The sequence below is a fragment of the Atta colombica genome, unplaced genomic scaffold, assembly GCF_001594045.1.
Source record: "Atta colombica isolate Treedump-2 unplaced genomic scaffold, Acol1.0 scaffold226, whole genome shotgun sequence".
NCBI classification, from domain to species: Eukaryota; Metazoa; Arthropoda; class Insecta; order Hymenoptera; family Formicidae; genus Atta; species Atta colombica.
In genome coordinates this window covers 1,201,327-1,214,152 of record NW_017259323.1, presented here as the reverse complement: position 1 = coordinate 1,214,152, position 12,826 = coordinate 1,201,327, and the positions used below count along the sequence as shown (strand labels likewise).

General features: G+C 30.8%; 1 protein-coding gene across 1 annotated transcript in view; it reads right to left on the bottom strand.

The window, feature by feature from the left end:
* LOC108688168 (paired mesoderm homeobox protein 2B-like) overlaps positions 1-10,633 on the bottom strand; it is a 21,179-nt gene extending 10,546 nt beyond the window's left edge. The window contains exons 1-2 of the mRNA XM_018194314.1: positions 10,273-10,633; positions 6,457-6,650 (exon numbers count right to left, since the gene is read on the bottom strand). Of these exons, the coding sequence (XP_018049803.1) occupies positions 6,457-6,650; positions 10,273-10,633 (555 nt within the window). The remainder of the gene's footprint in view (positions 1-6,456; positions 6,651-10,272) is intronic.
* Between the last annotated feature and the right edge of the window lie 2,193 nt (positions 10,634-12,826).

Genomic DNA, 12,826 nt, shown 5'->3' with positions numbered 1-12,826 from the left:
TATATATATATATATCTTTTAAAATCAAATTATTTAATACGTCTGATATAATTTTGATGATTATTAATAAAATATATTTTAAAATACTCCACGAAATATTAATTTCAAAAAGATCAACAAAGTATAAAAAAATAAAGAACTTATAAAACTAATTAATAAGTTGTTAAAACTGTAAATTGAAATAAGATAATGAATAAAAAATGTGAATAATAGAAAATAACATAAACGCCGAATATATACACTACCGTTCAAAAGTTTGAAAGCAATTAGAAATTTGTAAAGAAACACAGAGTAAAATAAAATCAGATAGAGTGATAGAGTATTATATAATACATTACGATGACAGTAATTAATTATTTTCATAAAGATTTCAAAATTTGTGTTTGTGATATTGATATCGATATCGCAATCACGTCTTAATATTCTTCTCAATATTCTATGTCATATCCGTCGAAAGTGTCACTTCTACAGAGATAATACTCTTTTCGCCGTTTTCGGTACCGCGAACGAACAGCCGATCTTGTATGCGACGATCAAGTTATAGTCACTGCATAATGCAACGGATAGTGTTACAAATTCAATCATCTTTCGGATATTTTTATCGATGTCAGCCGCGCCAACGACGAGAGACGGGATATTTCTACGCGGTATAACACACGCGCGTCGAGAGAATCTCGACTATCAATAGCACGCTGACTTAGTTATGCGCCCCTACCTAACGCTGCCAACTAGAATTCCGATATCCGTTAGAGCTAGCCTCTGTTGTTGCAAGGTAATACGATCTAGCACGTTTTATCTCTTCTTAAGATGCCATACTGTCGCATTTTATGCCATAATCACACTCGATCGATTATCGAATATAGCAGCATTATATTCGTTTTGCGTTATTCCATAAATGCCAAATTTAATGTAATTTGCTTACAGAAATGAGAAAAGAATGATGAGCATTGCTAAACTTAATAAATATACTAAGAATATATTATAAAAGGAATACTTCGTAATTTTTAGATTTTCTCTCTCTCTCTCTCTCTCTCTCTCTCTCTGTCTCTCACTGCTGGATTATTATTGAAATTGATTAAAGCTTTATAGATAAAAATAATCTGAATAATCTGAATAATATATTAATTTGAAATGCAAAATGATATTTTATTTTTTTTATAATTAATATAAAAAGTAATAGTACAATATAATAGTTACAAACACATTATAAATTTATTGATACTTAACAAGTCCGTTTAAATGAGATTTAAACATGTTATGTCATTGACAAATTCGCGAATCTGAAAATAAAATATTGAAATAAAATATTTTAATAACTGTCATGTTCATATGTAAAAAATTACATATGAACAATTATAATCACTAAGTATTTAATTAATACTTAATAATACCTATATTAAATATTTACATTTTGATTTACTTCTTTTATTAATAATAATTTTGCAATTATGTAATGATCGTAACTAAAATAAAAAGTGATGTTATTACACATTCTAAATAAAAAATGAAAATAATTATCTAAATAAAAATAAAAATATAAATAATTATAAAGCAAATTAATATTCGAATGCTTGGAAACAGAATATAGTGTTAGGTTATAAGTATATGACGCGTTTGTTTTTATGTATTTACATTAGAATAATCTAGGACTCCAAGATCTCGAAAAAAAAAACGTTCTTAACTATCAAAAATAAAAAATAAAGTATTTATGTTATTACGAGATCAATAAATGTTCACAATGATATATTATTATATAGAGCTTTGCTCAGTCATCTCGGAAATGTTACTTTATATTTCAAGCTAAAAGTAAAACTTTAAATAGTAAAAGAACATTAAGGTAATAATAGCAGCTAATTAGATTACATTATGAATGAGGTATGAAAGAGAAGAAATAAAGGTAGATAATTCTTCAGGATAAAGCTCTGTCGAACACATATCCACACAATTTATATTTCGCGCTAAATAAAAGTAGAAAGGTAAGATAAAGATAATAATAGCAGCTGATTAAGAAGTATCTTAAATGAGATATGAAGAAGAAGAAATAATGGTAGATAATGTTCAAGGAAAAGAGTTAACGGAAACATTCCTGCGTAACTTAATTTATACTTTGCACTAAGTGAAACTATAGATAGCGAGAGAAAATAGGGGTAGTAATGGCAGCCGATTAGGAAGTATCCTGGAAGCAGGATGTACAGGAGGGGGTGGATGGAGGAAGGCAATGACTCTCACGATGCGAGAGGGAGAAAATTTTATCGAGCAGCCGCCATCGACGAGATGGAGGGCTGAGAGGGATGGAGGTAGCGGCGCAGGGGTTGAATCGGAGGGTTGGAAGACAGCGGGGGTAGGATAACTCGCAGTAGCGAACGAACGAATCACGAATGAAGGGACGAGGAAACTCTTGAGGGACCGTACGTCCTGTCAGAATGGAGGAGGGCAAAGTCGAGCAGACAAAGGACTTACCCCACCGCGGGAGGATAAACCTCACCAGAGATGGCGGTCGCGCCGCGAACCCGCAAACTACTAGAGTATTAATAGTTATCTCGCGCTTCATTATTGCGCGGTCCTCGTTCATGATACACGAACATGTACGATGATGCATAACACAATACAATTGCCATTTAGATGAGATTACTAACATTTGTTTTAAAAGTACACCTTTTTAGCTGATTTTAATCCTTATTATCGTAGTTAAATTACCCAAAGATGGTTTAAATCAAATTAAAAAGAAAATTCCTAATGTGCCTTGTATACAAAATAGAATAGAAAATATCATAAAATGTAATATCATAAAAATTTTAAAACTAGCACATATAAATAGCATAGGAATAGGAAAGCGCTTGAAACAAGAAGAAAGAAAGGAAAATAAAAAGAAAAAGTAAAGAATAAAGAGGATTTAAATGGATACAAGATATTTAAAAATATTAAGAAAGTGCATGTAAATCTTCTCATATGAATAGAAAAAAAATCTCATAAAAATAAAGTAGTTTTATGTTGGATATCGACGTCCCAGAAATGGTTCCTTCTCTCACTCTCTTCTCAAGATAGATTGAATAGCTTTATTTCCACTTAGAAAGTTTGAAGACCACATGATTTTCGATCTGCGATTTTTTAATAGACATTTTAATTTAACGATCTTTAATATTGATAAAATAATTAAAAAAACAATTTTTTTTTATTTTTTCAAATGCATTCTCCCATATTTTTCTCCTAATACCTTATTAATTACAACATATACAACATAAATAAAAAATTACAAAAGAAATATTAATTGAGACATGACGAATGGTCAAGCACATATAATTTTTTTTGCCTTAACCTTGGATAATAAAATTCTGTATGTATCTTGGCATCTTTCTGGCGTTGCTTAAAATATCAAAACTAAAAATACATGAACAGAAGATTACTAAATATAAAAAAACACAAAATGATTTAATCAAAGTATGGATATATCAAACTATGCTAGGTACATAGTAATAATATTCAAGAAAAATATATTATTAATTTATAAATCACATATATTTTATGTATGTAAATGTATAATTTAATATTATATTCATAATACTGGTTGATCGAAATGCTTACTTTTGAAGAAAATTAATAAAAATAAGATATTTTACAAAAGAAAACATTAAATTCGATTAAAATATAGTACAGTTACAACCAAAACTACCTAGATTTTCGTATTTTGATCAACACAGCTGCAATGGTTAGGGCTGTAGGGTCAAGGGGTTAATGGCAGCTTAAGTAACTTGCCGTCGCCAAGATAATCGCACTCATCGTGCAAAAGTGGATTATACGCGTTGGAATATCAAGTCATCGCCGCAAATAGCGAGTGATTTAGTTTCACAGTCGTCGAATCGCCATCCCTAATCTCACCGTGTAATAATATCGAGATCGTCGATGGCAAACGTTATATTAATCCGCGCCTACGTCTTCGAGATAAGATTAAATTTATTGCTCCCTTCTCCAAGCTGGAAACCAATGAAATCGTCCGCACTCCTCGTCCGCGCTAGATAATCTGAATGAAATTCGGCAAAGAGGTACTTCGGCGGCGCTAAGTGATGCACGTCAGTCGGGAAGTCTAACTTTAGGCTCCGTTAGCGTCTGGAAAGCTGTCTAATCGCGTTACCGTACATGTACCTCACCTGTCCTTCTCGCGACACCTGCGTCCTAGCGGAGAGCAGGTAACGTTATGGATGTGTACGATAGGTAGAGAGAATTCGGCAAGCTGTGACAGATAGCTCCCGATCTTAATACGAAGTATTAGTGTGTCCAAGAGATCATGTAAATTTATCCCTTATAAAATGTAACCGATTTTGCTATATACAGGACCTGACGAAAAACGAAAATGGCAACTGTTCTCTTACGGCGTTGAGAATCTTCGAATTATAATATATTACGAAATATGCTCAAGGAAGATCGTATAATGATAAAATTCTTTCGTTAATTTTGTACAAATAATAATTTAATTTATTGGATTTATTTAGAAATAATTTGAATCCATATTCTTATGGCATATTTAGCATGAAATACGATTGTCTGATTTTGAGTTTTATTTAAAATGATTATTGGAATTAATATAACGTGATAAGAATTGAACAAGCGTATTCAATATTTATTACTTTTAATATTGGAAATTAAATAATCATATGAGACACAGTTTCTTAAGTCAATTTTTAAGAGTAGGTACTTAAAATTTTTTAAAAAGATTAGCATTTATAAGGATTGTTTTAGTTTGAAAACATATCATAAAAATACATTTTGATTTATGCGCGTATAATGATCTGAAAATTGGTGTAAATCAAATCGCACAAAACGAGAACAATTTTCCTGGACTCAGTTGTCACATTTAAGAATATTTAATATGTTTACCGCCAATTACTATAAATTCAGAAATGTTCTCATACATCTCCCGAATTATATTAAGATTAAATATCCGCGAATTATAAGATAAATAAGATATAACAAGAGAAATTTTTTCACAAAAAGAATCATTACACTTTTACTCGTTTCAACGGCAAAAGAGAAAATATTATTTAAACGTAATTTCATACGTATGAGAAATAATTTTACAATAATGTTTGTACAATTCTTCGTCGTTTATCTTTTGTTCATGATAATCCGTCACGCGTATTAGACATATAATCCATCAGCTTGCGACCTGCAGGTGCAGCCATGAAAACGAAAATGGAGTCTGTAATGTAATTACACTACACTCCTTCTGCTCACCCTCAACTTTCAGTCAACAACCCTCTCTTTGTGCAGATGAAGCAAACTACGCGATATGTATAATGCAAAATTTTATATATGATCCAAAAAGAATATTTTCTTCCAATAACAAAAAATTATTTCGCTTATTGTATTCTTTACATTATGCAAAATGACCGAGGCTCTTATTCTATACTCTTAAAGACAATATCAGTACCGTTTATATTGTGTTTTTACCACACTCTTTTACCACACTCTTTTACATGTATAAAATTTATGATCATCGTAATGACATCGACATTGTTGTTAAGAGTTATAGAATAGAGACTAAGTTCTTAAATGTTTCCTATAAAGCTATTAGCTTTTATAATATCATATTTAATTGTATACAATATCAAGATTGGAAAGTTACTCATAACAAAGTTACAATTAGAGTTACTTTTTTCAGTAACTGTAACTTAATTTAGTTATAGTTTTTGCTAGTAACTAATTTAATAATTACTTTGAAAATTATGTACTTTATATAAAATTTATTCGTCAACATATGCGTTCGGATTGGATACGCTGTAAATTTTTTATTTTGTTTTCTTTTTGTATATAAGGAGTGATAAAGATAAAATAAAGCTTATAGCGTGTAAGCAAATCAAACATAGCCATGAATTGATTAAAATGAAGTATTCATCAATTAATTTTTGTGATTAGACTATATTTTTATCCCTGTAATTATTACTGTAAATATCTATGTATATGGAAAGATGGAATAATTATAATTTCAAGAGACAAAAAGTTTTTAATTCATATTTCAGTAGATTGCACCAATGATCTCAAGTCGATAAATTGAAAAAAGTGATTTACACTATTATCATTTTCACTGCTCTGCATTAAAAATTAAGCTATTATAGTTAGAATTTTTTTGTACGTAAACGTGTCTTAATATTAATCCCAATTTTTCCAAGTGCAAATACATATTATTATAAATAATATAGCGCATAATTGAATATTTATTGTAACAATAAAAAATAATTTAGTAATGTTAGAAATGTGTAACACTCTTATATTTAAAATAATAATGCAAAAAATTATAAAAAATTGACTGAAAAATAACGACTCGTTACTTCTTAATAATTGTAATTGTAACATGTTACTTTTTAGAATCGGTAATTTGTAACAATAACTCTTTCTTGTGTACTATTGCCAAAAAAATTTTAGAACAAAGAATAATTGTGTCAAAATAAAGAACGGACTAACCTGCACTCTAGCTTCCGTCAAGTCGATCTTCATAGCAATCTCTTCTCTGGTGTAAATGTCTGGATAATGTGTCTCTTGGAATGCACGTTCCAATTCTTTCAGTTGGGCCGACGTAAATGTCGTTCGTATCCGACGTTGTTTTCTCTTCTCCGCGAGGCCATCATGTCCTGAGTAAGCTTTATATCCCAAACCACCTAAAATTAGAAATGTAGAAATAAAGATAAAAATAATCGAAATGTAGAGATAGAGTAATTTTTTTAATTTGATTTTTTATTTTTTTTTGTTTGACAGATAAATAAAATAAAATAAAATAAATGTTTATTATGCAACGGTAATAACAATAATAATGTAATAATAATAAAACTTAAAATTACAATTAAAATATGATAACACAAAACATATCAAAAAAAATAAGAGTCCTTATTTTCTCACATAAATATCAGCAGAACAACCTGGTGTTATAAAAAAAATCTATATAATTAAATATAAATACATGCGTATGTACAGAATAAATAATTAAACATTAAAAGATTAATTAGAAGGTTAATTTCTGCATTGTTTTTTATAAGAAGTAAAATTTGAAAAAAATGAGAAAAAATTGCTGATGTATAGTTACAAATAATAATTATGGTAAGTAATGCCGTATAACGCCATTACTATTACATTATTTTTTTATAATAACGATTTCATAACGGTGTATAATTTTTCATGATAACGATAATGCTAAGATAATGATAAGATTGGAAGTCACTTTTGAAAATAATTTGTTACCATTACGCGTTACTCATACATTCAATTTTCATTGAAAAAAGTTACTGTTCCCTGGTGTCATGAAAATTGTAACATTGTTATTAAATCATTATTATAATTCGTTATTATTATCAATGAGAAATGCGTAATGTGATGCGATAACAATTTGTACTTTTAAAATTAAGTGACTATTCCAATTCTAGCATCGTCATTGTTATGAAAAATTGTAACATCATTACTACCAAATTTTATTTACTATTATACAAAAATAACGATAATGGTGTTATAAGTAATATATGTAACTTGCCATCTCTAATAAAAATGTATAAAATTGTATCTGATTATATCAAAAATATTGTACATAACAATTTTACTTTTTATAAAAAAAAAAACATTATAACAAAAATTATTTTTAGATTAAGAAAAATATTAAATGCAAAAATTATTTTTATAATTAAAAAAAATAACTTTTCAATTAATCTTCTTTATTTTTGTGACATATATGTGCGGATATACAAACTTTCTTTATATCGAAAATCTTTATATGATTAAAAAATAAACATATATTAAAAGATTAAAAATGTTAGTAATCATAGCAATAACACTAAAACGATTATGATGGGAATATGTATTGCACTTCCAATTATTTGTTTAATACAGGTACAAAATTTTGTTAACACAATAAACAGGATGGAATTCATTTCCCGTAATAATATTTATTATATCCCATATATCTTTGTTTTCAAAAAAAAATATACACTTTTTATATAATAATTTCTATTAAACCTATTATTACGTAAAAATTATTACGTAAAAAATTATGTAAAATCAACATAATAACAATTTTATTCTTTTAAAAACAAATAATTTAATTTTTTTTTTAATCCTTGAATAATCACGTAAAGATATATTCGTAGAAGTGTTTTAACTTATACTATTGATATCACATATATCCTTATGACAGTTTCGCTTTGGTAGCTATTTATATTTCTGGCTCCTTCAGTGAATTCATAAAATATTAATTGAAGCATGACAGATACTACGTTGCATAATATATCTGCGTGACATTCTTGCGCGCATCGTGCCGAAACAACATGTGTGATGTTGAATTCAATCGAGATCAATTATCAACTAGGACGAAGGGAGATTAGTTCCCTGCTCGTGTGTGACATGTTTAGCCCCTTCTAAATCGCCGGAACAAACATAACAAAGCGTCGCACGTTCATAGACCGACGGATTGACGCAAGGATAAAGGAGCTCTTGTTGTGTAAGTGCCATGTTACAGTCGGAATTATGAATTATTTATTATGGTCAATGTTAATATACAATATACATGTTGACGTTAATATATGATATTATTTATTAACTTCCATTTATTAACTTGATTCATTTAATACAACACAAAGAAGCTTTAAGTTCGAGATAATATTCCAGCGTAAATAAATAACGTGTGAATTATGTTTTTAATAAGATACTTTGAATAATTATTAGATAACTAGATAATTATATGTGATATAAATGTAACAAGTTTTCTATTATATAATAATATAATAATATAATAGATAATTTCATGATGTTTCATTATGCTTTATATTTTCTTCAATTTAATCGTAATTTTTTTACGTAACATACTATGTGTATATATTGTGATGTACGTTATTTTGTACAAATATGTATGATTTTTCGTGAATTATTACACAAATTCTGTCCATTTTACGCATTATTTTAAATTGCTCAAATTTATAAAATCAATTTCTATAAAAAAAAATTTGGGAGGTAAATATTATAAACTTATTTCAACATTTCTATTTTTAATAATTAAAAGCTTTATTTAGTATGAAATATTTAATCAAACAGCTGAATAAAACTTTCTAAAATTAAATAAAGAAAGTTAGAATATCTATTTACGTAACCAAATTTTAATACGGAGAAAAGTCTTTCATTACACTTATTCATCATTTTAAAAACTATCGATATTTCATCATTTATTAAAGAAGAGTCGACATCAAATTTCCTGAAGAATTTGTCATTAAAAAGGAAAGTTTTGGTTTAAAAAGCGATTTTCAAGATAAATTTAATCTTAATTTTTTTAAAAAAAAGCTTGAATATAGAAACTTAAGATTTTAAATACATATTATTCATGTTGTGTATACATTTTTTAAAGTCTGTAAGTCAATACTTTAAAAATTATAAATAACTATGTACATCTTGTACTAAAATGATGTTGGGCATAACTGGATGACTCTTAAGGTGCCTCCAGACGATATGGCCAACGTATGCAATATATAACATTAGCAAATATTATACATGTACGTAATTATCTATATTGAATGTAGGTCAATATTTAACGAATGTGTGCAAAGTATACATTGGCCAAAAGCTTTTAATCATCCGAAATAAATAAAGACCAACAAAATTTTTTTGCATATGAATGTCGGTTATTGTGCGTATTAGAATAAGAAAATTATATTAGATTTAACAAAATGGCATGACACTATAAACATTTGATTAAAAAAAAATTTTACTGTTTTTCTCAATAAAAGAAAATTTTGAGGATTTTATAATAAATGATGAATTCCAAATTTAAAATGTTATTGATTCGTTTGTTTCGGATGAATAGACTCCTTCAACTGGTGGTTACAATTATTTTAAAACAGAATGAGCGATTTATAACTTTGAGAATAAGTTTTAAAAATTCATATACATAGTTTAAACGTAAAAAATGAAAAAATATGTGTCCAAAATCTTAAGTCTAAATTCAATAGTTTTCCTTTAACAAAAATCGTAAAATTTAATCTTGAAAATCATTTTCAGAATCTTCTCTTAGAAAATCTGGTACAATAAAATCAAATAACTGTAAATAATAAAATCAATTATTTAAAAAATAAGAGTAGATATCAAATTCTTCCTGATACTTGATAAAACACTTGGATTAAAGTTTTGAGTATCGTAGTAATTGCAAAGTTAATAATTACTTTCTAATAATCCGGAAATTAGACGAAAGTACGTTGATCAATAGCTAAGATGATCGAGTACTTGAGAAAAATAGATTCAAACATCACTCACTCTGAAGATTGATAGCCGACGGGAAGATGGAGGCGGCGTGCCGATGGACTTCCTGGGACCTGGCGGCCATTACGGAGCAGGGGGTCGAGTGGGCCCCATGGTGCGCGTGGGCATGGGGGTGCGCAGTGTGATGGGCCGTGAGCGGCGTGCCACCGGCCGCAGCACCGGCAGCAGCGGCAGCATTACCGGGATATCCGGCGGCTCGTGCCGCGGTGTAACGATAGGCCGCTTGACTCATTTGCGAGCACGAGCTCAGGTCTCCGTAACTGCACTGCATCTCACCGGCGGCCAGAGCGCAGCTGGAGGCCTCGAAGCCGGCCGCTGCTGCGGCCGCAGCCTGATTCAGATACGAGTAGTCCATAATGCCGTGGCCTGGCTGCAAGTAAATCCACTTTGCGTTACTCCGATGGCACTTAGTACAGTCGTTTCTTTACACTTCGGTGACAATAATTAAGGGACACGCGTGACAGTCTCGAACGAATGCACTCGAAAAAAATCAATGGTGGGCCACGATAAAAGTCACGATATCTAACACATTGATGTTTTGTTCTGAGATAAGTACAATGCGTCTCTTGTAAACTTTATGAAAAAAAAAAGACACTGATTGCGCGTGAAAACGTATGGCTGTGATGATGAATGCGAAATTGAGAAGGTGACGTAAGCAGCGCAACTTATCCGGGCCCGTTAGTATCCGAACTCTTGGGCCCGTTCGTTCGTTTTACCGCGGGTAAGACCCGGGTAGACGCGAGCGGTAGGAGCGGCACGCCGCTCTCTCGTCGGCGACGCTTCAGAGAGCGAGACCGGGAACCGTGCCGGGCCGCCGGTTCCTCGATAGCGGCTTATGATGCGTAATCGGATCAGCGATATCAAATTATTGCGATTACACCGCGGATAGGAAGAAGTTTTCCGGCCCGCTTAAGAGCGCCCCGTACGACCGACTGGTGGGTCTCCTCAAAATCAAATGATAAGCTTAATTCAATAACCGCCGGTGCCGCGGGTAGGAGCGTGGGTGTGGCCGTGGTTGACTCGCAGGGGTTGCGTTTCGTAGAGGGTTCTCCATGTGGAAGCTGATTCGCTAGCAGCCGAACCATCCCTGTGACGAGAACGGGGGTTGAAACACCGCCCCGTGTCGGCAATACCGATTTCCACCCCTCTCGAGGTTTACGTGGGGCCACCCCCAGGTTACAGACCAGACAACCCTCTTCCCCAAACGGCCATCAGCCCGAATGAGTGCTATCATTCGATGACGCGCCCCTCCGGCCGCCCCACCTTCAGCTTTACGATCGATCCCGCGCAGAGACGCCGGCGACGAAGGACGCCGTTGTGTTCTGGCTGCTCCAGTGGACGCGAGGAGTCTGCAAGAGGCTGCGTCGCGTCCCGTACCGCGGCCAAGATCCTCGGAGCTGTTTACACCTGCGTGCCGTGCCGTGCCGTGCGAAGGATATCACACGGGCCGGATTATTCGCGTCGCGCATCGACGCTAAAACATCTCAACTCCTCATATTCTGACTGCTAAATATTAAATCAGAGAGCGAGAGAAAAAAGAAGCAAGGGATAAAGAAAAAAAGAAAATATTATATCGTTTCTTAACAGGTTTATTAAATGTGTATCAGAATTTATCTTTTTGTTTTATACATATCGCTATCTTTTACGTCAAAAGTGACACAACTACAAAAATTAATTTTCTCAGAAAAGAAATAAAACTATTTAACTTGACAGAAAATTATTGATTAATCAAATAATATCTACAAAAAGAATATATTTTTAATCAATGTCATTTTTGTATATTTTCGTTCGCAATTCTTAAAAAATTATTCTTTTTGAGTTTTAACACGATTTTAATGATTTCTTATTTGATGGCTGATTTTTTATTGATAGAATGTTTATTTAACTCATTCATAGCAATAATTCAAAAATTATGTTTTTTAAAATTGTGTCACTTTTGAAATAAGGAAGCGATATATACTATCTGCTATAAAGCATCACTATAAAGTAATTTTTTTTTCTCATTTATTTCAAACAACAACATTGCAACAAATAGAATTTGTTATTCTGTACATCTCATTTTTATCAATTGATTATATGACTCATTTTCTAAGATTAATATTATTATTTAGATAGAGAAAAGTATAGTACAGCAACGATGAAAATTTCAAAAGCAACATGAAAATATTTTTTAAATAAAAATGTAAATAATAATTATTCACAAAGCATAAAAAGAATGCTTAAGAACTGATGTAATTATAAAAAAAATCTGCTAATTACTATTTATTTATAAATTATTATTATAAATTTGTATTCAAAAAGTGACTTTTAAATACATTTAAAATAAAATTGTTAAAAAAAACAATGTTATTTTTTATAAACTTAATATTTTTCATTATAAATTAGGCCCGATATTATTTTGGTGAAAGTTAAGTAATCTCTGCAGTTTAAATCAATTTAATATTATAAACCAAATGTATAATGATTGACATATATTTTTTATCATTTCCGTCGCATGATGGAAAACTAAGTTTATTAAAAATTATAAATTCATTATTAGTGAAACTGT